We start from the raw sequence: 27133 nt of genomic DNA on the forward strand, positions 1-27133 counted from the left end.
TCTATGTCCGTGGAAGGTCCAAGGTTTCTATATAGGTTTCTATATCTCTGGAAGGTCCAAGGCTGTGAGTTTTCCAGGGTTGTCCAAGGAATCACTGGGTTGCTGTGAGTTTGTATAGCCATGTTCCAGAAGCACTCTCTCCTGATCTTTCGCCCACATCTATAACAGGCATCCCCAGAGGTTGTGAGGTCTGTTAGAAACCAAGCAAAGGGAGGTTTCTATATCCGTGGCTGTGAGTTTTCCCGTGTTGTAGGAAGCATTCTCTCCTGACGTTTCGCCCACATCTATAACAGGCATCCCCAGAGGTTGTGAGGTCTGTTAGAAACCAAGCAAAGGGAGGTTTCTATATCCGTGGCTGTGAGTTTTCCCGTGTTGTAGGAAGCATTCTCTCCTGACGTTTCGCCCACATCTATAACAGGCATCCCCAGAGGTTGTGAGGTCTGTTAGAAACCAAGCAAGGGAGGTTTCCATATCCATGGAAGGTCCAAGGAATCACTGGGTCACTGTGAGTTTGTATAGCCATGCTCCAGAAGCACTCTCTTCTGACCTTTCGCCCGCATCTATGTCCGTGGAAGGTCCAAGGTTTCTATATAGGTTTCTATATCTCTGGAAGGTCCAAGGCTGTGAGTTTTCCAGGGTTGTCCAAGGAATCACTGGGTTGCTGTGAGTTTGTATAGCCATGTTCCAGAAGCACTCTCTCCTGATCTTTCGCCCACATCTATAACAGGCATTCACAGAGATTGTGAAGTCTTTTGGAAACCAAGCAAGGGAGGTTTCAATATCCATGGCTGTGAGTTTTCCCTTGGCTGTATGGCCATGTTCCGGAAGCACTCTCTCCTGACGTTTCGCCCGCAAAGCACTCTCTCCCGACGTTTCGCCCGCATCCACGGCAGACATCCCCAAAGGTTGTGAGGTTTGTTTGAAACCAAGCAAGGAAGGTTTCTATATCCATGGCTGTGAGTTTTCCCAGCTTGTAGGAAGCATTCTCTCCTGATGTTTTCGCCCACATCTATAACAGGCATCCCCAGAGGTTGTGAGGTCTGTTAGAAACCAAGCAAGGGAGGTTTCTATATCCATGGCTGTAAGTTTTCCCGTGTTGTAGGAAGCATTCCCTCCTGACGTTTCGCCCACATCTATAACAGCTATTCACAGAGGTTGTGAGGTCTGTTAGAAACCAAGCAAGGGAGTTTTCCATATCCGTGGAAGGTCCAAGGCTGTGAGTTTTCCTGGGTTGTCTAAGGAATCACTGGGTTGCTGTGAGTTTGTATAGCCATGTTCCAGAAGCACTCTCTCCTGATCTTTCGCCCACATCTATAACAGGCATCCCCAGAGGTTGTGAGGTCTGTTAGAAACCAAGCAAAGGGAGGTTTCTATATCCGTGGCTGTGAGTTTTCCCGTGTTGTAGGAAGCATTCTCTCCTGACGTTTCGCCCACATCTATAACAGGCATCCCCAGAGGTTGTGAGGTCTGTTAGAAACCAAGCAAAGGGAGGTTTCTATATCCGTGGCTGTGAGTTTTCCCGTGTTGTAGGAAGCATTCTCTCCTGACGTTTCGCCCACATCTATAACAGGCATCCCCAGAGGTTGTGAGGTCTGTTAGAAACCAAGCAAGGGAGGTTTCCATATCCATGGAAGGTCCAAGGAATCACTGGGTCACTGTGAGTTTGTATAGCCATGCTCCAGAAGCACTCTCTTCTGACCTTTCGCCCGCATCTATGTCCGTGGAAGGTCCAAGGTTTCTATATAGGTTTCTATATCTCTGGAAGGTCCAAGGCTGTGAGTTTTCCAGGGTTGTCCAAGGAATCACTGGGTTGCTGTGAGTTTGTATAGCCATGTTCCAGAAGCACTCTCTCCTGATCTTTCGCCCACATCTATAACAGGCATTCACAGAGATTGTGAAGTCTTTTGGAAACCAAGCAAGGGAGGTTTCAATATCCATGGCTGTGAGTTTTCCCTTGGCTGTATGGCCATGTTCCGGAAGCACTCTCTCCTGACGTTTCGCCCGCAAAGCACTCTCTCCCGACGTTTCGCCCGCATCCACGGCAGACATCCCCAAAGGTTGTGAGGTTTGTTTGAAACCAAGCAAGGAAGGTTTCTATATCCATGGCTGTGAGTTTTCCCAGCTTGTAGGAAGCATTCTCTCCTGATGTTTTCGCCCACATCTATAACAGGCATCCCCAGAGGTTGTGAGGTCTGTTAGAAACCAAGCAAGGGAGGTTTCTATATCCATGGCTGTAAGTTTTCCCGTGTTGTAGGAAGCATTCCCTCCTGACGTTTCGCCCACATCTATAACAGCTATTCACAGAGGTTGTGAGGTCTGTTAGAAACCAAGCAAGGGAGTTTTCCATATCCGTGGAAGGTCCAAGGCTGTGAGTTTTCCTGGGTTGTCTAAGGAATCACTGGGTCGTTGTGAGTTTGTATAGCCGTATTCCGGAAGCACTCTCTCCTGACGTTTTGCCCACATCTATGGCAGGCATCCCCAGAGGTTGTGAGGTTTGTTGGAAACCAAGCAAGGGAGGTTTCTGTATCTGTGGAAAAGGTCCAAGGCTGTGAGTTTTCCCGGATTGTAGGAAGCATTCTCTCCTGACATTTTGCCCACATCTATAACAGGCATCCACAGAGGTTGTGAGGTCTGTTGGAAACCAAGCAAGGGAGTTTTCCATATCCGTGGAAAAGGTCCAAGGCTGTGGGTTTTCCTGGCCTGTATGGCCATGTTCTGGAAGCACTCTCTCCTGACGTTTCACTCACATCCATGTCAGGCATCCACAGAGGTTTTGAGGTCTGTTAGAAACCAAGCAAGGGAGGTTTTTTTCTATATCTGTGGAAGGTCCAGGGTTATTTGAGAACACAGAAGCTCATGGACTGTTTTGTTACTAGTTCTTAAGCTCTGTGGTTAATGGATTGATTTGTATGTTTAGTGTATTTATGCTCATTATTGCGTTAGGTTTTGTTGCATGGTTTTAAGTTGTATGGTTTCCTTTGCAATGTCGGAAACCTCCCTTGAGGAGATAGGGTGGTATATAAATGAAGTATTATTATTATTATTATTATTATTATTATTATTATTATTACTACATTATTATTGATTTATTATATGATTGTTATTATATTAATATTAAATTATTATTATTATGGACTAATTATTCTGGTGATTAATAAGGAGCTGAGTTGCAATATATTATTGGAGGACACAAAAAAGTTGGACCACTCTTAACAACCGGCATAGAACAGCCATTAAAATCCACAAGCATGTGGACAATTTCAATAGAAAGGAGGAAACAATGAAAATGAACACAATCTGGCGACCAGTATTGGGAAAAAAAAGTATAAAATCAGGATAGTAAATAAAGAACAGCATTCTGAAAATAGAGGAATTCCAGACAGGAATCAGTCAGGGCCAGCTAACACCTCCCAACAAAGGATTCCCCCCAGGCAGGAATCAGCCAAGCATTGAAGCTGCAAGGAAAGCAGGGGAATAAATCTTGAAATGATCTCGGATGAAGGAGAAGGAGGTTTTGCAAAGAAGTCCTGGCTTCGAGAAAAGGGAAAAAGGAAGAGTTTGGGAAACAAAAGAATATAGTTTCTGCTGCAAAGGAGAGGAGAAATAGTTTATTTATATTGATATATATTTATATGTATTTATATTTATTTACATTTATTTATATTTTGTTTATTTATTTATTTAGCTCCCCTTTCTTCCTTTTTTAAATAGAAGGAAAAGGAAAAAATATATATGTATATATTTGGAAAACCAGGAAAGGCTTAGACTTGCTCCAGATCAAGGAAAGTGAAGTTTACAATTAAAAAAAAAGTCCTTTGCAATCTTAAAAATAATTATTTCTATTGGAAAGACGGATAATACAATAATACAGTAATACAAATGATAATAATACAAAAATACAAAAAGAATACGATTTTTTTTCAAATTGATTTTAAAATGAATCCGTTGCGTTTGAGATTGAAATGCGAACTGAATTCAGTTTCGGAAGGAGTTTTGACTGGCTCCCAAGGAAGCCATTACAAAAGTGAATGGCTGTACTTTCAACAACAACAACAAAACAAAACTTTTAAAGAAATGCACATTATGTTTTGGCTTCTTTACTGAAACACTTTAAGATGGATAAATCTGTATTTGCCAATGATCCGAATTTTCGGGCCGGTGCATCTGCCGAACTGGATGATATGAGTCTACACTGCCCTAAAATCCGATTAGAAACAGATAATTCGGAAACATTTCGGGGAATCCCTACTGCAATACAAAAATAATGATGATAATAATAATGGTAGAGTGTGAAAAACATCCTAAATAAGATCATTTGTGTAAGCCATGCTACAACAACAACAATAATGATAATAATAATAAATCATACTGGCAAACTGTTAAAAGCACCCCAAGCAGGATCATTTCAGTAAGCCATACAACAACAACAACAACAACAACAACAACAACAACAACAATGGCAAAGTGATAAAAGCACCCCAGTTAGAACAATTTCAGTAAGCCATCATCAAGGGCAGATACTCTGTTGTTGTTGTTGACAGTGTGAAGAGCACCAAGTAGGATATTCCAATAATAATAATAATAATAATAATAATAATAATAATGGAATATAGCTTTTGAAATTATCCTACTTGGGGTTTTTTTCATACTCTGCTCATATCATCATCATCATCATTGTTATTATTAATGACAGTGTGAAGAGCACCAAGTAGGATAATTTCAGTAAGCTATCGTCTAATAATAATAATAATAATAATAATAATAATAATAATAATAATAATAATAATACAGAGTCTCACTTATCCAACACAAACAGGCCAGCAGACCATTGGATAAGCGAATATGTTGGATAATAAGGAGGGATTAAGGAAAATCCTATTAAACATCAAATTAGGTTATGATTTTACAAATTAAGCACCAAAACATCATGTTATACAATAAATTTGACAGAAAAAGTAGTTCAATACGCAGTAATGTTATGTTATGTTATGTTATGTGATGTTGTAATTACTGTATTTACGAATTTAGCACCAAAATATCATGATATATTGAAAACATTGATTACAAAAATGCCTTGGATAATCCAGATCCTCGGATAAGTGAGACTCTACTGTAATAATAATAGTAATGGAGCAGAGCTTTTGAAATTATCCTACTTGGGGTTCTTTTCATACTCTGCTCATATCATCATCATCATCATCATCTTTGTTATTATTAATGACAGTGTGAAGAGCACCAAGTAGGATAATTTCAGTAAGCTATAGTCTAATAATAATAATAATAATAATAATAATAATAATAATAATAATAGTCCTAGACACTTGGGAAGTGTCCCAGGTGTGATCCAATACAACAGCCAGCATAGCGATCTTATTTGCTGTGTACTATTCTTGTTGTCTATCAAATAATAATAATAATAATAATAATAATAATAATAATAATAATAATAATCCTAGACACTTGGGAAGTGTCCCAGGTGTGATCCAATACAACAGCCAGCATAGCGATCTTATTTGCTGTGTACTATTCTTGTTGTGTATCAAATAATAATATTAATAATACTGAAGTATAGCTTTTAAAATTATCCTACTTGGGGTTCTTCTCATACTCATATTATTATTATTATAATTATTACTAGCTGTGCCCGGCCACGCGTTGCTGTGGCGAAGTCTGGTGGTATGGGAAATAAAGTATTGCGGAATTGGTGGTAGTTAAGGTAAAGCGTCCCCTGGGCTGAGTGGGTTGCTAGGGGACCAAGTGAACAGAGCTGAGCCTTCTAACTGGCAGCAATTGGATAAAAACAATTATTCCTCTCCTTCTAATTAGGACTTTATTTTTCTTTTCTTTTTGTTGTATCAACCTAGAGGCATGGATGAGGGGTTGTGCTGTCAATTTTCGAGGTTGTGGGGTGTTTACTTTTGTTGTTTTGTCCGCTGCCGTGATGCCATCACTCTTTTATATATATAGATTATTGTTATTATTAGTGTTAGTGTCAGGGCATAAAAAGCACCCAAGTAGGACAATCTCAGTAGGCTACACTCCATTTATCTTATTTGAAGTGCTAATTTTTGACACTTTGCATGGTTGCAGCAAGGCCTGGAACGACAACCCTGCAGTGCAGACCAGATTTCTTCATCTTTCCTATTTTAATTCCTTTTTTAGGCCATGGACGAAACTGGCATGAGCCTCTTGGACCAGTCGGTGATCAAGAAAGGTAAGGGAGCCCTTCACAATAGTGTGTTATTGGAGTTTGGAAAGTGGATGATGGGCCACTGTGGTTGCTTATGAAGTTGATTTAAAAAATATCACTTTACTAGCTGTGCCCGGCCACGGTTGCTGTGGCGAAGTCTGGTGGTATGGGAAATAAAATATTGAGGTATTGGTGGTAGTTAGGTAAAGGGTAAAGGTTTTCCCCTGACATTAAGTTCAGTCGTGTCTGACTTTGGGGGTCTCCGTTTCTAAGCTGAAGAGCCGGCGTTGTCCATAGACTCCTCCAAGGTCATGTGGCCGGCATGACTGCATGGAGCGCTGTTACCTTCCCACCGGAGCAGTACCTATTCATGTACTCTCATTTGCATGTTTTTGAACTTTAGGGTTGGCAGAAGCTGCCTAAGTGAGTCCTAACTCTGCCTGTCCCCTGGGCTGAGTGGGTTGCTAGGAGACCAAGTGGGTGGAGCTTAGCCTTCTAACTGGCAGCAATTGGATAGAAACAATTATTCCTCTCCCTCTAATTAGGACTTTATTTTTCTTTGCTTTTGGTTATATCAACCTGGAGGCATGGATGATGGGTTGTGTTGTCAAATTTCAAGGTTGGGGGGCCTGTAGTTTTGTTGTTTTGTTGATCGCCGGGATTCCATCACTCTTTTATATATATATAGACTAGCTGTGCCCGGCCACGCGTTGCTGTGGCGTTGTCTGGTGGTGTTGGTGAGAAATTGTTGAGGTAGTGGTGGTATTGAATGTCTGTTGTATGGTTGTCTTTATGTTTAGTATGCACACTGACGTGGATTATATGGCAGTGTGGACTCAAGATAATCCAGTTCAAAGCAGATAATATAAGATTCTAAATGAGTTATATAGCTGTGTGGAAGGGCCTTGAGTCTACACTGCCATATAATCCAGTTAAAATCTGATAATCTGTGGAAGAGGCCTAAGTGAGGCCTAACTGTGCCTGTTCCCTGGGCTGAGTAGGTTGCTAGGAGACCAAGTGGGTGGAGCTTAGCCTTCAAACTGGCAGCAATTGGATAAAAACTATTATTCCTCTCCCCGTAATTAGGACTTTATTTTTCTTTTCTTTTTGTTGTATCAACCTAGAGCCGTGAATGATGGGTTGTGTTGTCAAATTTCGAGGTTGGGGGGCCTGTAGTTTTGTGGTTTTGTCCGCTGCCCTGATGCCATCACTCTTTTATATATATAGATGATAAGGTTTGGTATGTAGCTAGCTGTGTTTTTCCCCTTTTGACTGGACTGTTTTCCTTGCCAAAGGGACACAAGAGGAATTCCTTGCACCTTTTCAAACTTTTGCCTTGGCAAAATTAAAATCCCCGGCAAGGATCTTATCCAGCCATATTTCTCATAAGAAAGTTTGGAATAAAACACAATTTTCTAAGTGTATTCTGTGCCTTCCCGTGTGTTTCCTATTGTGCTCCCAGACATGCTTGATCTATCTTTGTGGGAATGCCAGTTTGGAGATTTGGAGGATCAAAGCTGCTTTGTGGGAGATAAGGACAGAGTGCTGGGCTTTTGTGTTCTTTTTCTCTGTGGTTTTTGCCCTCTGGGCATTTCTCAGCTTGGCTCCCTTGCTTTCCCTTTCACGCACCATCCAAATGTGTCCCAGTTCCTGCAAGAGCAAAGCAACTGGGAATGGAAGAGGCCCTGGAGTTTGCAAGTGTTATTTTGTGTAATAATGTGTTTTTTTATACTGTTTATGTACTGTATGTTGTTGTATTTATTGATGGAATCCGCCCTGAGTCCTTTCGGGGAGATAGGGCAGTATATAAATAATAAATAATAGTAATAATAATAATAATATGTGCGCATCATCCGAAAATACATCCCACAGTCCTAGACACTTGGGAAGTGTTCGACTTGTGATTTTGTGATACGAAATCCAGCATATCTATCTTGTTTGCTGTGTCATAATAAAATAACAGTAATAATAATAACAATAATAATAATAATAATACATCACACAGTCCTAGACACTTGGGAAGTGTTCGACTTGTGATTTTGTGATACGAAATCCAGCCTATCTATCTTGTTTGCTGTGTCATAATAAAATAACAATAATAATAACAATAATAATAATAATAATAATACATCACACAGTTCTAGACACTTGGGAAGTGTTTGACTTGTGATTTTGTGATACAAAATCCAGCCTATCTATCTTGTTTGCTGTGTCATAATAAAATAACAATAATAATAACAATAATAATAATAATAATAATAATAATAATAATAATAATAATACATCACACAGTTCTAGACACTTGGGAAGTGTTCGACTTGTGATTTTGTGATACGAAATCCAGCCTATCTATCTTGTTTGCTGTGTCATAATAAAATAACAATAATAATAACAACAATAATAATAATAACAATACATCACACAGTTCTAGACACTTGGGAAGTGTTCGACTTGTGATTTGTGATACGAAATCCAGACTATCTATATTGTTTGCTGTGTCATAATAAAATAACAATAACAATAATAATAATAATACATCACACAGTCCTAGACACTTGGAAAGTGTTCGACTTATGATTTTGTGATATCTTGTTTGCTGTGTCATAATAAAATAATAATAATAATAATAATAATAATAATAATAATAATAATAATAATAATACATCACACAGTCCTAGACACTTGGGAAGTGTTCGACTTGTGATTTTGTGATATCTTGTTTGCTGTGTCATAATAAAATAATAATAATAATAATAATAATAATAATAATAATAATAATAATAATAATAATAATACATCACACAGTCCTAGACACTTGGGAAGTGTTCGACTTATGATCTTGTGATGCGATTTTGTGTTGGAAACTATGCAAGTGGGGTTTCTATATCTATAGTGGGAGAAAGAACTCTTCTCTTGCTTGAGGCAAGTGTGAATGTTGCAATGTTCCCGTAGTAGCATTCTCTCCTGACATTTCCCCCTCATCTATGGCAGGCATCCTCAGAGGTTGTGAGGTGTTGGAAATTAGGCAAGAGTGGGGTTTCTATATCTATCGTGGGAGAAAGAACTCTTCTCCTGCTTGAGGCAAGTGTGAATGTTGCAATGTTCCCGTAGTAGCATTCTCTCCTGACATTTCCCCCTCATCTATGGCAGGCATCCTCAGAGGTTGTGAGGTGTTGGAAATTAGGCAAGAGTGGGGTTTCTATATCTATCGTGGGAGAAAGAACTCTTCTCCTGCTTGAGGCAAGTGTGAATGTTGCAATGTTCCCGTAGTAGCATTCTCTCCTGACATTTCCCCCTCATCTATGGCAGGCATCCTCAGAGGTTGTGAGGTGTTGGAAATTAGGCAAGAGTGGGGTTTCTATATCTATCGTGGGAGAAAGAACTCTTCTCCTGCTTGAGGCAAGTGTGAATGTTGCAATGTTCCCGTAGTAGCATTCTCTCCTGACATTTACCCCTCATCTATGGCAGGCATCCTCAGAGGTTGTGAAGTGTTGGAAACTAGGCAACTGGGGTTTCTACGTATATCTATAGTGGGAGAAAGAACTCTTCTCCTGCTTGAGGCAAGTGTGAATGTTGCAATGTTCCCGTAGTAGCATTCTCTCCTGACATTTTCCCCTCATCTATGGCAGGCATCCTCAGAGGTTGTGAAGTGTTGGAAACTAGGCAACTGGGGTTTCTACGTATATCTATAGTGGGAGAAAGAACCTTTCTCTGCTTGAGGCAAGTGTGAATGTTGCAATGGTTCAGCTTGATTAGCATTGAATAGCCTTGCAGCTTCAAAGCCTGGCTGTTTCCTACCTGGGGAGTCCTTTGTTGGGAGGTGTTAGCCGGCCCTGATTGTTTCCTGTCTGGAATTTCCCTGTCTTCTGAGTGTTGTTCTTTATTTACTGTCCTGGTTTTAGAGTTTTGTAAAAATACTGGACAGTGAATAAATAACCAGGACAGTAAATAAATAATCAGGAAATAAAGAACACTTGCTATGGAAATGGGCTCCCATTTCTACTAGAGTGGATTTTTCCAGGCTCTTCCTTGGGGCAGAATTCCCCCCCAATCCCCCATATCCCTCCCCGCCATCCCCCAAAGCATCTCTCAAATACCTACCTGTCCCACCGATCAGAGAAGCAATGATTACCTTGACAGGTCCAGGTGTTCCCGAGCCCTCCTGGCCTCAGGGAAAAGGGGCTTGGAAAAGAATCCTGGGTGACATGTTCGGGTATCCGTGTCGTATCACAAGCGAGAGACTCTTATAACTTGCAGCTTTAGTGATGCATATAGGTAAAGGTAAAGGTTTTCCCCTGACGTTAAGTCCAGTCGTGTCCGAATCTGGGGGTTGGTGCTCATCTCCATGTCTAAGCCGAAGAGCCGGCATTGCCCATAGACACCTCCAAAATCATGTGGCCACTGGCATGACAGCATGGAGTGCCGTTACCTTCCCGCCGGAGCGGTACCTATTGATCTACTCACATTGGCATGTTTTTGAACTGCTAGGTTGGCAAGAGCTGGGGCTAACAGCGGGCGCTCACTCCGCTCCCGGGATTTGAACCTGCGGCCTTTCAGTCTGCAAGTTCTGCCAACTTAGCAGTTTGAAAAAATGCAAATGTGAGTAGATCAATAGGTACTGCTCCGGCGGGAAGGTAACGGCGCTCCATGCAGTCATGCCAATGACCACATGACCTTGGAGGTGTCTACGGACAACACCGGCTCTTTGACTTAGAAATGGAGATGAGCACCAACCCCGAGAGTGCGAGTAGATCAATAGGTACTGCTCCGGCGGGAAGATAACGGCGCTCCATGCAGTCATGCCAATGACCACATGACCTTGGAGGTGTCTACGGACAACGCCGGCTCTTTGACTTAGAAATGGAGATGAGCACCAACCCCCAGAGTCAGACATGACTGGACTTAACATCAAGGAAAACCTTTACCTTTTACCTTATTATTACTATTATTAATACATTTATTATTTCACTCTGATCTTATTATTATTATTATTTTACTCTATTTATTACCACATTTTTTATTTTCCTGTAATTATTATTATTATTATTATGAGAATCATTATTCTCATCTTCTTCAATGTAAATGCCTTTATGTATCCTTTTAATAATAGAGTAAAATAATAAATGTAATACTAACAATAATAATATCAGAGTGAAATAATAAATGTATCATTATTAATAAAATAGAGTAAAATAAATGTAATACTAACAATAATAATAGAGTAAAATAATAAATGTAATAATACCAATAAAAATAGAGGAAAATAATAAATGTACCATGTATACTCGAGTATAATCCAGCCAGGACCCTCACTCGAGTATAAGCCGAGAGGGGCTTTTTCAGTCCTAAAAAAGGGCTGAGAAACTAGGTTTATACTCAAGTAAATACAGTAATTATTATTATTATTATATTGTATTATTATTATTATTATTATTATTATTATTATTATTATTATTATATTGCACTAGCTGTGCCCGGCCACGTGTTGCTGTGGTGTTGTCTGGTGGTGTTGGTGAGAAATTGTTGAGGTAGTGGTGGTATTGAATGTCTGTTGTATGGTTGTCTTTATGTTTAGTATGCACACTGAAGTGGATTATATGGCAGTGTGGACTCAAGATAATCCAGTTCAAAGCAGATAATATAAGATTCTAAGTGGGTTATATAGCTGTGTGGAAGGGCCTTGAGTCTACACTGCCATATAATCCAGTTAAAATCTGATAATCTGTGGAAGAGGCCTAAGTGAGGCCTAACTGTGCCTGTCCCCTGGGCTGAGTAGGTTGCTAGGAGACCAAGTGGGCGGAGCTTAGCCTTCAAATTGGCAGCAATTGGATAAAAACTATTATTCCTCTCCCTCTAATTAGGACTTTATTTTTCTTTTTTTGTTGTTGTATCAACCTAGAGCCGTGAATGATGGGTTGTGTTGTCAAATTTCGAGGTTGGGGGGCCTGTAGTTTTGTTGTTTTGTCCGCTGCCCTGATGCCATCACTCTTTTATATATATAGACTAGCTGTGCCCGGCCACGCGTTGCTGTGGCAAAGTGGTGGTGGTATTGGTTAAAAATTGTTGTGTAATTTTTATTTGACGTTATTTGCAATTTTTTATTAATTTTATTGGAAGTTATATTTTTATTTATTATATTTTATTATTTTCTTGTATTATTTTTAGCTATTTTCTGTTATTATAGTATTTTATTGTATTAATTTTAGTGTTTTTTATAATTTTTTATTGGGTTGCTAGGAGACCAAGTTGGAGGAGCTTAGCCTTCTAACTGGCAGCAATTGGATAAAAGCAATTATTCCTCTCTCTCTCTAATTAGGACTTTATTTTTCTTTTCTTTTTTGTTGTATCAACCTAGAGGCGTGGATGATGGGTTGTGTTGTCAAATTTTGAGGTTGGAGGGCCTGTAGTTTTGTTGTTTTGTGAGTCGCCGTGATGCCATCACTCTTTTATATATATAGATTACATTATAATATCAGTATCAATATTATATGTATATACAATATATTATATCATCACCATAGCATAATATTATTATATAGTACTGTAGGCTCTATTTTAGAGGAAGGGACTGGACAAACTACCTCTGAGTCTTCCTTGTCTAAGAAAATCCTTAGAAAATATCATTGAGTTGCTCTAGGTCCATAGGCAACTTGAAGGCACATACAAACAGAAAGGTTGGGACAACTATAGGCATCTATAGGAGGAAATTATCTATAGGAGGAAGATATTTTCATAGGTAATGAGGTAATATAACTCCCAATGAGTGCATTTTAATGAGAACATATGTTCTGAAGTCTCTCTTAAAAGCAAATAAATCTGAAAAGACAATATTTGCCACATGCAAAGCAGTAAGGTAAACAACAGGGACGGAGAAGTCAACGCAATATTGTGCAAATCCTCCTGTTACAATGCTTTCAATTGTTAACAAACTCCAAGCTGCCATGATTTTTTTTGCTAACATGTTTGGAGAACTCATCCCCTTGAAATTCATTAAGGTTTGCTACTTGGCAAAGACATTCATTTTTGGTGGTTTCCCATCCAGATAGTCACCAGGCCTGGCCCTGCTTAGCCTCCAAGATCAGGTAAAGGTAATGGTAAATTGTATATACATATAATATGATGATGTAATACAATGTAATAATAATAATACACTATTATAATTGTATATTTATATTACATGCAATATTACTAATAGTACAGTAGAGTCTCACTCATCCAAGCTAAACGGGCCGGCAGAAGCTTGGATAAGTGAATATCTTGGATAATAAGGAGGGATTAAGGAAAAGCCTATTAAACATCAAATTAGAGTATGATTTTACAAATTAAGCACCAAAACATCATGTTATACAACAAATTTGACAGAAAAAGCAGTTCAATACGCAGTAATGTTATGTTGTAATTACTGTATTTACGAATTTAGCACCAAAATATCACGATATATTGAAAACATTGACTACAAAAATGCGTTGGATAATCCAGAAACTTGGATAAGTGAGGCTTGGATAAGTGAGACTCTACTGTATTGCAATATAGTCGTATAGTACAATATAATAATATATAATGCTTATATAGTGCTTATATTGTGCTATACTAATAATATAATATATTGTATGTATATATAACTTGTAAGCTGCCCTGAGTCCACTTCGGGGTGAGGAGGGCGGGATATAAATGTCGCTAATAAATTTATTTATTTTATTTATTTACAGTATACACATAATTGGCAAACATTCAATGCCATATACACATAGAACAGAGACAGAGACAGACATAGAGGCAATTTAAACTATAATAAATAATAATAATAATAATAATAATAATAATAATAATAATAAATAAGGCTTTCCCCTGACATTAAGCCTAGTCGTGTCCGACTCTGAGGGTTGATGCTCAAGCCGAAGAGCCGGCGTTGTCCGTAGACACCTCCTAAGTCATGTGGCCGGCATGACTGCATGGAGCACCGTTACCTTCCCGTGGAAGCGGTACCTATTTATCTACTCACATTTGCATGTTTTTGAACTGCTAGGTTGGCAGAAGCTGGGGCTAACAGTGGGAGCTCATCCCGCTCCCTGGATTCGAACCACCGACCTTTTGGTCAGCAAGTTCAGCAGCTCAGTGGTTTAACCCGCTGCGCCACGGGGGGCTCCAAGATCAGACAGACAGTGATTTGATGTCTTTCAGGTTGTCAAAGCGGCCAGTCATTTGGTTGGAAAAATCCCAATTAATCCACTGCCATCCCATTTGTTCAGCTGCTTTTAAAATGGTCTGGTTTCTCTCTCCTCCTCCCACTTGGCTTCTTTCATTTGCTGCAAAATGAGCTCCAAGTAGTTTAAAATGCTCCAATTTCCTTCTCTCCCAGAGGTCATAAATAGAAGCAATTCTAACAAAGTATTAGTAAACTAATACTTATATACTCGAGTATAAGCCTAGTTTTTCAGTCCTTTTTTAAAGACTGAAATAGCTCCCCTTTGCTTATACTCGGGTGAGGGTCTTGGTTGGCTTATATGTGGGTCAGCTTATACTCAAGAATATATGGTACATTTATTATTTTTCTCTATTATTATTGGTATTATTACATTTATTATTTTTCTCTATTATTGTTGCTACTCTTACATTTATTTTACTCTATTTTTATTAATATTATTAATACATTTATTATTTCACTCTGATCTTATTATTATTATTGCATTTATTATTTTACTCTATTTATTATTACATGTATTATTTTCCTGTATTATTATTATTATTATTACATGTATTATTTTACTCTATTAATATTAAAAGGACACATAAGCACATTTACATGTATTATTTTCCTGTATTATTATTATTATTATTATTATTATTATTATTATTATTATTATTATTATTATTATTACATGTATTATTTTACTCTATTAATATTAAAAGGACACATAAGCACATTTACATGTATTATTTTCCTGTATTATTATTATTTATTATTATTATCACATGTATAATTTTACTCTATCATGATTAAAAGGATACATAAGCACATTTACATTGAAGAAGATGAGAATAATGATTTGATCAGAGTTGGACAGTCTTATCTTAAATTTGAGCTTTATGTAAATATTCAAAAAACATTTAACCTACGGATGCCTCAATTAATGTAATTATATTGGTATATATTTTTATTTCTGAAATTTACCACTCTTGGCTTATACTGGAGTCAATGTTTTCCTAGGTGCCTCGGCTTATATTTGGGTCGGCTTATATTCGAGTATATACAGTAGTTTAAAATGCTCCAATTTCCTTCTCTCCCAGAGGTCATAAATAGAGGCAATTCTATCAAAGTATAATAATAAAATCATTCTGCACTCCTGCTTCCTGCCCAATGCTCACGACCAATGTTTGCCTATTTACACCACGTTTTATAAATAGTAAAACATAGTTGTCATCGGGGAAGCCTGCCAGGTTATGAAACATGTGATGGCAACTATTCAAAGGAGGGAATAATGTCTATCTATTTTGAGCAGGGGTCCCCAAACTTTTTAAACAGGGGGCCAGTTCACAATCCTTCGGACCGTTGGAGGGCCGGACTATAGTTGGCCACCGAGCAATAATAATTAATAATAATAATAATAATAATAATAATAATAGCAATAATAATAAAAAGAGAGTTGGAAGAGACCCTTTGGGCCATTGAGTCCAATCCCCTTCTGCCTTTTTGCACCGAAAACACAAGCAAAGCACCCCTGACAGATGGCCACCCAGCCTCAATGTTAATAATAATAATAATAATAATAATAATAATAATAATAATAATAATAATTAATAAAGAGGGTTGGAAGAGACACCTTGGGCCATTAAGTCCAGCCCCAGTCTGCCTCTGTGCACCAAAAGCACAAGCAAAGCATCCCTGACAGATGGCCACCCAGCCTTAATGTCAATAATAATAATAATAATAATAATAATAATAATAATAATAATAATAATAATAATAATAATTTTGTCAATTTTGTAATTTTGACAAAATTACGATCTGCCAACTGCAAAAGGCCACCTTACTGGGATCTGCACGCATCATCCAAAAATACATCACACAGTCCTAGACACTTGGGAAGTGTTCGACTTGTGATTTTGTGAAACGAAATCCAGCATATCTATCTTGTTTGCTGTGTCATACAATGTCGTTGTGTCAATAATAATAATAATAATAATAATAATAATAATAATAATAATAATAGGGGTTGTAAGAGAAGAAGAGACCTCTTGGGTCATTTAGCCCAATCACCTTATGTCCTTGTGCCATGGGGGCCGGATAAATGGCTTCGATGGGCCGCATCCGGCCCCCGGGCCTTAGTTTGGGGGCCCCTGATTTTGAGCATATTGGGTCGGGGGCCTTCTCTAAAAGGATGTCCAGCTGGCTTTTCTGGAACGCCCAATGAACATGGAGAATTAGATGAGACAAAAGGAGTATCTCATAATCCTAGAAAGTTATTTCCAAAGGAATTTGGGGGCCAAAAGGACAATGTTGGTGGACCATAGCTTGCCCTGTTGCTCCTCATGCTCAGACTCGTATAAATAGATGAACCCATGGAATGAATAGAATCAACAACAACTGATGTGTTGGCTTACCCTTCAGCAAGTCTGATCCATCATGGATCTACGGTCGATTTCCACCATAAAATGCCCATAGGATTGCTCTGAAGATCCACAGATCCCTAGCTCTAGGAATCTCTAGGTTCTCCACTGGGATTCGGTGGTTGACATCCACCATAAATTGGGAAAAGAAACTGGGAAAACATTGACTCCAGTATAAGCCGAGGGTGGTAAATTTCAGAAATAAAAATAGATACCAATAAAATTACATTAATTGAGGCATCAGTAGGTTAAATGTTTTTGAATATTTACATAAAGCTCAAATTTAAGATAAGACTGTCCAACTCTGATCAAATCATTATTCTCATCTTCTTCAATGTCAATGTGCTTATGTATACTTTTAATAATAATAGAGTAAAATAATACAGTAGAGTCTCACTTATCCAACACTCACTTATCCAACGTTCTGGATTATCCAGCGCATTTTTGTAGTCAATGTTTTCAATATATCATGATATTTTGGTGCTGAATTCGTAAATACAGTATTTACTACATAGCATTACTGTGTATTGAACTACTATTTCTGTCAAATTTGTTGTATAATATGATGTTTTGGTGCTTAATTTGTAAAATCATAACCTAATTTGATGTTTAATAGGCTTTTCCTTAATCTCTCCTTATTATCCAACATATTCGCTTATCCAACGTTCTGCCGGCCCGTTTATGTTGGATAAGTGAGACTCTACTGTACATGTAATAATAAATAGAGTAAAATAATAAATGCAACAATACTAATAATAATATCAGAGTGAAATTATAAATGTAATAATAATAATAATAATAATATAATAAAATAGAGTAAAATAAATATAATAGTAGCAACAATAATAGAGAAAAATATTGGATTATCTGGATTATCCAATGCATTTTTGTAGTCAATGTTTTCAATATATCGTGATATTTTGGTGCTGAATTCGTAAATACAGTAGAGTCTCACTTATCCAACATAAACGGGCCGGCAGAACATTGGATAAGAAAATATGTTGGATAATAAGGAGGGATTATGGAAAAGCCTATTAAACATCAAATTAGGTTATGATTTTACAAATTAAGCACCAAAACATCATATTTAACAACAAATTTGACAGAAAAAGTAGTTCAGTACGCAGTAATGCTGTGTAGTAATTACTGTATTTACGAATTTAGCACCAAAATATCATGATGTATTGAAAACATTGACTACAAAAATGCGTTGGATAATCCAGAACCTTGGATAAGCGAATCTTGGATAAATAATAATAATAATAGTAGTAGTAGTAGTAACAACAACAACATTATTTGGCATTACTTCTACACTATGATCACGCTGTTGCTTTTAGGCCAGGAGTAACATCCACATTATAGAATTAATGCACTTTGATACCACTTTCACTGTCTTGACCTCAATGCTATGGAATAATAGAATTTGTAGTTTGGTGAGGTACAGTAGAGTCTCACTTATCCAACATAAACGGGCCGGCAGAACGTTGGATAAGCGAATATGTTGGATAATAAGGAGGGATTATGGAAAAGCCTATTAAACATCAAATTAGGTTATGATTTTACAAATTAAGCACCAAAACATCATATTTAACAACAAATTTGACAGAAAAAGTAGTTCAGTACGCAGTAATGCTGTGTAGTAATTACTGTATTTACGAATTTAGCACCAAAATATCATGATGTATTGAAAACATTGACTACAAAAATGCGTTGGATAATCCAGAACCTTGGATAAGCGAATCTTGGATAAATAATAATAATAATAGTAGTAGTAGTAGTAACAACAACAACATTATTTGGCATTACTTCTACACTATGATCACGCTGTTGCTTTTAGGCCAGGAGTAACATCCACATTATAGAATTAATGCACTTTGATACCACTTTCACTGTCTTGACCTCAATGCTATGGAATAATAGAATTTGTAGTTTGGTGAGGTACAGTAGAGTCTCACTTATCCAACATAAACGGGCCGGCAGAACGTTGGATAAGCGAATATGTTGGATAATAAGGAGAGATGAAGGAGAAGCCTATTAAACATCAAATTAGGTTATGATTTTATAAATGAAGCATCAAAACATCATGTTAGACAACAAATTTGACAGAAAAAGTAGTTCAATATGCAGTAATGCTACGTAGTAAATACTGTGTTTATGAATTTAGCACCAAAAAATCACGATATATTGAAAACATTGACTACAAAAATGCGTTGGATAATCCAGAACGTTGGATAAGCGAATGTTGGATAAGTGAGACTCTACTGTACTAGCACTCTTTGTAAAACTACACTTCCAATGATTTCTTAGCATTGGGCCAAGGCAGTTAAAGTGGAATCAAACTGCATTAGGCTTACAGTGTGGACGCACTTTTGGATATGAAGTTGGGATAGGAACAGCTACCTTTGCAAAACCGTCCTCCAAGATCCCAATTTTTGCGCCTTTAAAATCCCAAGGCTTCAACCTGCTGAGCAAAGGAAGATCAGCAATGGATAAAGAAGCAGAGCCCTAGAAGGCGAGAATTGTAATTAATTATATTTCATTTCCAAGCCGAGCCGTAACGTTTACACACTCGGAGTGGGGCCGGACAAGGCATCACTCGCAGGAGAGAAAGATAAGCTTAATATTTGGGACGTCCCTCCAGGCAGCGAGGGGGAAACGGGTTGCGCGTGGCATGCTCCAACAAGATTGGCAGCACCGGGAAAAACACTTTTTTTCCAACCCAGAAACCTGTCAAAGGGAGAGAGAAGTTGGCTGCAATGCCACACTTTCCAGGAGGAAAACATGATGCATTGGATTCACCTCCCATCTGAAAGTTTTTTATCGATCTACAATACGCTGGACATGATGGCACCCCATGGGATCATTTTTCTGGGATGAGACACAAGGGAGTAATGTGGGAACCATAACAAGGAAGCATCGGAACATAGGCTCAGCCATTGAGTCCAACCCCCTTCTGCCACAATAATAATAATAATAATTTTGCCCTGCCAAAAGATCTCAGCTGGCATTTGGAAACAATAGACATTGACAAAATTACGATCTGTCAACTGCAAAAGGCCACCCTACTGGGATCTGCGCGCATCATCCGAAAATACATCACACAGTCCTAGACACTTGGGAGGTGTTCGACTTGTGATTTTGTGATACGAAATCCAGCATGTCTTTCTTGTTTGCTGTGTCATACAATAAAATAATAATAATAGCAACTGCAAAAGGCCACCCTACTGGAATCTGCGCGCATCATCCGAAAATACATCACACAGTCCTAGACACTTGGGAGGTGTTCGACTTGTGATTTTGTGATATGAAATCCAGCATGTCTATCTTGTTTGCTGTGTCATATAATAAAATAATAATAATAATAATAATAATAATAATAATAATAATAATAATAATAGCAACTGCAAAAGGCCACCCTATTGGAATCTGCGCGTATCATCCAAAAATACATCACACAGTCCTAGACACTTGGGAAGTATTCGACTTGTGATTTTATGGTATGAAATCCAGCATGTCTATCTTGTTTGCTGTGTCATACAATAAAATAATAATAATAGCAACTGCAAAAGGCCACCCTACTGGGATCTGCGGACATCATCCGAACATACATCACACAGTCCTAAACACTTGGGAAGTGTTCGACTTGTGATTTTGTGGTATGAAATCCAGCATGACTATCTTGTTTGCTGTGTCATACAATAAAATAATAATAATAATAATAATAATAATAATAATAATAATAATAATAATAATAATAATAATAATAGCAACTGCAAAAGGCCACCCTATTGGGATCTGCGCGCATCATCCGAAAATACATCACACAGTCCTAGACACTTGGGAAGTATTCGACTTGTGATTTTATGGTATGAAATCCAGCATGTCTATCTTGTTTGCTGTGTCATACAATAAAATAATAATAATAGCAACTGCAAAAGGCCACCCTACTGGAATCTGCGCGCATCATCCAAAGAGACCTAGATACAATATATTAAATCAAATCTGCAAATATAACCACATAAACCATCAGGAAACCTGCCGACGGAGGCTCAGAAACAGGTACGATCCAGCTGTTTTACAAAAGGCCACTTCACCTAGCAACATAGCAGCTTCACCTAGCAGCTCTGTAGGGAAATGGTTATTCTTGAAAAATTCGTTACATTAGAGAAAAACAGAAAGAGGAAGCAAGCTGAGCGCTAACAACCGTAATGATTTTCACTTTAATTAGAACATAACAGGCTTTTCATTCCATCAGAAATGGCTTCCCCGTCCATGAGCTTCCTTGTGAGAGATAATATGGAGAAAACGCGCTTCGGCACGTTTTATTTAATTTGCCTGCTTTGAAAAAAAAAAAAAACCAAACAAGACTGGAAAATTTGGTTGTAATTACAATGTCGGGGCTTGTTTTTCGCTTGCATTCCTCATTGGCCGTTACGATGATGTCGAAAACGGCTTTGGATGGGGTTAGGATGCGCGATTGCAAACTTTGATGCTCTTTTACTATATAAAAGTCAAAGCATGTATGTTGCTAGGTGAAGTGGCCTTTTGCGATGTCATTAGATTGGCTGTTGCTAGGTGAAGTGGCCCTCTGTGATGACACCAGATTGGGTGTTGCTAGGTGAAGTGGCCTTTTGCGACATCACGAGATTGGCTGTTGCTAGCTGAAGTGGCCCTCTGTGATGACACCAGGTTGGCTGTTGCTAGCTGAAGTGGCCTTTTGTGATGTCACTAGATTGGCTGTTGCTAGGTGAAGAGGCCCTCTGTGATGACACCAGGTTGGCTGTTGCTAGGTGAAGGGGCCCTTTACGACGCAACAGATTGGCTGTTGCTAGGTGAAGTGGCCTTTTGCGACATCACTAGATTGGCTATTGCTAGGTGAAGCAGCCCTCTGTGATGACACCAGGTTGGCTGTTGCTAGGTGAAGTGGCCTTTTGCGACATCACGAGATTGGCTATTGCTAGGTGAAGCAGCCCTCTGTGATGACACCAGGTTGGCTGTTGCTAGGTGAAGTGGCCTTTTGCGACATCACGAGATTGGCTATTGCTAGGTGAAGCAGCCCTCTGTGATGACACCAGGTTGGCTGTTGCTAGGTGAAGTGGCCTTTTGCGACATCACTAGATTGGCTATTGCTAGGTGAAGCAGCCCTCTGTGATGACACCAGGTTGGCTGTTGCTAGGTGAAGTGGCCTTTTGCGACATCACGAGATTGGCTATTGCTAGGTGAAGCAGCCCTCTGTGATGACACCAGGTTGGCTGTTGCTAGGTGAAGTGGCCTTTTGCGACATCACTAGATTGGCTATTGCTAGGTGAAGCAGCCCTCTGTGATGACACCAGGTTGGCTGTTGCTAGGTGAAGTGGCCTTTTGCAACATCACTAGATTGGCTATTGCTAGGTGAAGCAGCCCTCTGTGATGACACCAGGTTGGCTGTTGCTAGGTGAAGTGGCCTTTTGCGACATCACGAGATTGGCTGTTGCTAGCTGAAGTGGCCTTTTGTGATGTCACTAGATTGGCTGTTGCTAGGTGAAGTGGCCCTCTGTGATGTCACTGAGAAAGAAAGGTGCCGTGTGTATGAGGAGAAAGGAGGAAGGGAGGAAATAAAGAAAGGAAGTAAAATAAGGAAATGGCAGAAAGAAAGAAAGAAAGAAGGAAGGAAGGGGAAAAACATAAAGGAGGGAAGGAAGGAAGAGAAAGAAAGGAGAAAAAGATTGAGGGGAGGAAAGCAAAAGAAAGAAGGAAAGGAAGCAGGAGGCAATGCCAGGGATGTACGCTAGTGAGGTAACTATAAAGTCGTACCTGGAGCTTTCTACATCGATGCCTGGCCCCATCCACCCATCAACTCTGGTCCATCTCAAAGCTGAGCTTGGCTCTTCCCAGCTCTTCAAGCAGAACATGCCTTCAAGCAGAAGATGGCTATCTGCACAGGGCCGCCTCCCCAGAGCCATCCTTGGCACCGAGCCCTATCAATGCCCTTCCAGCCATGTTTATTTGGATCTGCCTTGGCACCGTTCCTTCTCATCCCAATGAGAGAGAGATGGGAGCCAGGCCTGGAGGAGTAGCAAGTAAAGGAGGACATCAGGAATTGTGGGTCTTGAAGTCCACCTAAAGGGACAAAGTTTGCCCATACCTGGTTTACACTGTAGAATTAATGCAGTTTGGCATCACTAGACAGCCCAAATATTCTCAGGTCTGATCTAGACTTTGGAATTAATGCAGTTTGACACTCCGTGAACTGCCCCATATCAATGCTATGGAATCATGAGCAAAATGCTATCGGATCTATGGAACTAGGAGCTTGCCAAACTACAACTCATGGTCCCTGGTCAAGTGGTCCCTGGCCAAGTGGTCCCTGGTCAAAGTGGTCCGTAGTCAAAGTGGTTCCTGGACAAGTAGTTCCTGGACAAGTAGTCCATGGTCAAAGTGGTCCATAGTCAAAGTGGTTCCTGGCCAAGTAGTTCCTGGACAAGTAGTCCATGGTCAAAGTGGTCCATAGTCAAAGTGGTTCCTGGCCAAGTAGTTCCTGGTCAAAGTGGTCTGTAGTCAAAGCGGTTCCTGGTCAAGTAGTTCCTGGACAAGTAGTCCATGGTCAAAGTGGTCCATAGTCAAAGTGGTTCCTGGCCAAGTAGTTCCTGGACAAGTAGTCCATGGTCAAAGTGGTCCATAGTCAAAGTGGTTCCTGGCCAAGTAGTTCCTGGACAAGTAGTCCCTGGTCAAAGTGGTCTGTAGTCAAAGTGGTTCCTGGTCAAGTAGTTCCTGGACAAGTAGTCCATGGTCAAAGTGGTCCATAGTCAAAGTGGTTCCTGGCCAAGTAGTTCCTGGACAAGTAGTCCCTGGTCAAAGTGGTCTGTAGTCAAAGTGGTTCCTGGTCAAGTAGTTCCTGGACAAGTAGTCCATGGTCAAAGTGGTCCATAGTCAAAGTGGTTCCTGGCCAAGTAGTTCCTGGACAAGTAGTCCATGGTCAAAGTGGTCCATAGTCAAAGTGGTTCCTGGCCAAGTAGTTCCTGGACAAGTAGTCCCTGGTCAAAGTGGTATGTAGTCAAAGTGGTTCCTGGTCAAGTAGTTCCTGGACAAGTAGTCCATGGTCAAAGTGGTCTGTAGTCAAAGTGGTTCCTGGTCAAGTAGTTCCTGGACAAGTAGGCCATGGTCAAAGTGGTCCATAGTCAAAGTGGTTCCTGGTCAAGTAGTTCCTGGACAAGTAGGCCATGGTCAAAGTGGTCCGTAGTCAAAGTGGTTCCTGGTCAAGTAGTTCCTGGACAAGTAGGCCATGGTCAAAGTGGTCTGTAGTCAAAGTGGTTCCTGGTCAAGTAGTTCCTGGACAAGTAGTCCATGGTCAAAGTGGTCCATAGTCAAAGTGGTTCCTGGTCAAGTAGTTCCTGGACAAGTAGGCCATGGTCAAAGTGGTCCGTAGTCAAAGTGGTTCCTGGCCAAGTAGTTCCTGGACAAGTAGTCCCTGGTCAAAGTGGTCTGTAGTCAAAGTGGTTCCTGGTCAAGTAGTTCCTGGACAAGTAGTCCATGGTCAAAGTGGTCCATAGTCAAAGTGGTTCCTGGTCAAGTAGTTCCTGGACAAGTAGTCCATGGTCAAAGTGGTCCGTAGTCAAAGTGGTCCGTAGTCAAAGTGGTTCCTGGACAAGTAGTCCCTGGTCAAAGTGGTCCATAGTCAAAGTGGTTCCTGGTGTCACGATCTCCAATCTTACGACATCTCCGGACACAGAGCAAGCTCTGACAAAGAACAGATACCAGCCATAAAACTGGTCAGCCATAAAACCTCAATTACCCTCTGGTATGTGAGAGCCCCTATATAAATGGGCTACAGAGAAGATTCTGGTATTCCGTACAAAATGTGAGGTTCTCTTCTTCCAGTTGTGCTGTGGGTTAAGTCCTCCAGAAGAAAGCACCCAGACACACGCTGGGTAGATTCAAACAGGTTTATTGTACGGAATAACATAACCTTCTCTGTAGCCCATTTATATAGGGGCTCTCACATACCAGAGGGTAATTGAGGTTTTATGGCTGGCCAGTTTTATGGCTGGCATCTGTTCTTTGTCAGCGCTTGCTCTGCGTCCGGAGATGTCATAAGATCGGAGATCATAACACCTGATCAAGTGGTTCCTGGCCAAGTAGTCCCTGGTCAAAGTGCTGTTGCTTTATAATAGCTAAAAGAATGGAGGTGAAGACTGTACTTGGACGCTTTAGAGCAGGGGTCCCCAAACTAAGGCCTGGGGGCCGGATGCGGCCCTCCGAAGTCATTTACCTGGCCCCCGCCCTCAGTTTGATAATATAATATATTGTATATACATATAATATTGATAATAATATTATAATGTAATACAGTATAACACTAATAATAATACCATATAATAATATTAATTATATATTCTGTATTACATATAATATTACTAATAATATTACAGTACAGTGGTATCGTTCAATATAGTAATATATAATGCTAATATTGTGCTGTGCTAATAATATAATATATTGTATGTACATATAATTTGTAAGCCACTCTGGGGTGAGAAGGTTGTGATACAAATGTAGTAAATAAATGCAGTAAATAAATAAATACAGTAGAGTCTCACTTATCCAAGCCTCACTTATCCAAGCCTCTGGATTATCCAAGCTATTTTTGTAGTCAGTGTTTTCAATATATCGTGATATTTTGGTGCTAAATTCGTAAATACAGTAATTACAACATAACATAACTCTGTATTGAATTACTTTTTCTGTCAAATTTGTTGTATAACATGATGTTTTGGTGCTTAATTTGTAAAATCATAACCTAATTTGATGTTTAATAGGCTTTTCCTTAATCCCTCCTTATTATCCAACATATTCGCTTATCCAACATTCTGCCGGCCCGTTTAGCTTGGATAAGTGAGACTCTACTGTACATATAATTTGTAAGCCACTCTGAGTCCCCTTTGGGGTGAGAAGGGTGTGATACAAATGTAGTAAATAAATGCAGTAAATAAATAAATAAATATAGATGTTAGACTTAGGCTCGCCCAAAGTCTGAAATGACTTGAAGGCACACAACAACAACAACAACAACAACCCTAATTAACTTGACTATCTCATTGGCCAGAAGCAGGACCACACCTCCCATTGAAATCCTGATAAATCTATGTTGGTTAAAATTGTTTTTATTTTTAAATATTGTATTGTTCTTTCATTGTTGTTCTTGCTGTTGTTGTTGTTTTTGCACTACAAATAAGACATATTCAGCGTGCATCTGAATTTGTTTGTATTTTTTTTTTCAAATGATAATCCGGCCCTTCAACAGTCTGAAGCAGGGGTCCTCAAACTTTTTAAGCCGAGGGCCGGTCCACAATCCTTCAGACTGTTGAGGGGCCGGATTATCATTTGAAAAAAAAATACAAACAAATTCTGATGCACACTGTACATGTCTTCTTTGTAGTGCAAAAACAACAACAACAAGAACATTGAAAGAACAATACAATATTTAAAAATAAAAATAATTTTAACAAAAATACATTTATCAGGATTTCAATGGGAAGTGTGCTCCTGCTTCTGGCCAATGAGATAGTCAAGTTAATTAGGGTTGTTGTTGTTGTTGTTGTTGTTGTGTGCCTTCAAGTCATTTCAGACTTTGGGCGAGCCTAAGTCTAAAATGTATTTATTATTTATTTATTTACTGCATTTATTTACTACATTTGTATCACACCCTTCTCACCCCAAAGGTGACTCAGAGTGGCTTACAAATTATATGTACATACAATATATTATATTATTAGCCTAGCACAATATTAGCATTATATATTACTTTATTGAACTATACCACTATACTATAATATTATTAGTAATATTATATGTAATATAGAATATATAATTAATATTATTATATGGTATTATTATTAGTGTTATATTGTATTACATTATAATATTATTATCAATATTATATGTATATACCATATATTATATTATAAAACTGAGGGCGGGGGCCAGGTAAATGACCTCGGAGGGCCGCATCCGGCCCCCGGGCCTTAGTTTGGGGACCACTGGTCTGAAGGATTGTGGACCGGCCTTCGGCTTAAAAAGTTTGAGGACCCCTGCTTTAGAGTTATTAATTATTTAACGAACCATGCCAAAGTTCTGATTCCGTCCAAAGGATCCTTTGGTCCGTCTTGAATCCACATCCAGTCTCCCCGATCTCCAATTGTACAGACCGAGAAGGATAAGAGAAGGAGGAAAAGGAAAGACCGGCCCCTTATTTCGTAGACTTTTCCTGCTTCCTTTGTGCTGCCTGCTTTCTGGGCGAAAAAGCCCCCGGCGCTTTCATCTCTATCCATAAGATGCAGCAGACGGTCCAATAAATAA

The 27133-nt window shown here is 39.2% G+C and overlaps 1 protein-coding gene across 2 annotated transcripts in view; it reads left to right on the top strand.

The window, feature by feature from the left end:
• The window catches only part of tfap2e (transcription factor AP-2 epsilon), a 71274-nt gene that overhangs the window by 17520 nt on the left and 26621 nt on the right, over nt 1-27133 (top strand). For both annotated transcript variants that reach the window (XM_062962910.1, XM_062962912.1), the window contains exon 3: nt 6163-6214. In XM_062962910.1, coding sequence (XP_062818980.1) covers nt 6163-6214 — 52 coding nt within the window. The remainder of the gene's footprint in view (nt 1-6162; nt 6215-27133) is intronic.

This window comes from Anolis carolinensis, unplaced genomic scaffold (assembly GCF_035594765.1).
Source record: "Anolis carolinensis isolate JA03-04 unplaced genomic scaffold, rAnoCar3.1.pri scaffold_10, whole genome shotgun sequence".
NCBI classification, from domain to species: Eukaryota; Metazoa; Chordata; class Lepidosauria; order Squamata; family Dactyloidae; genus Anolis; species Anolis carolinensis.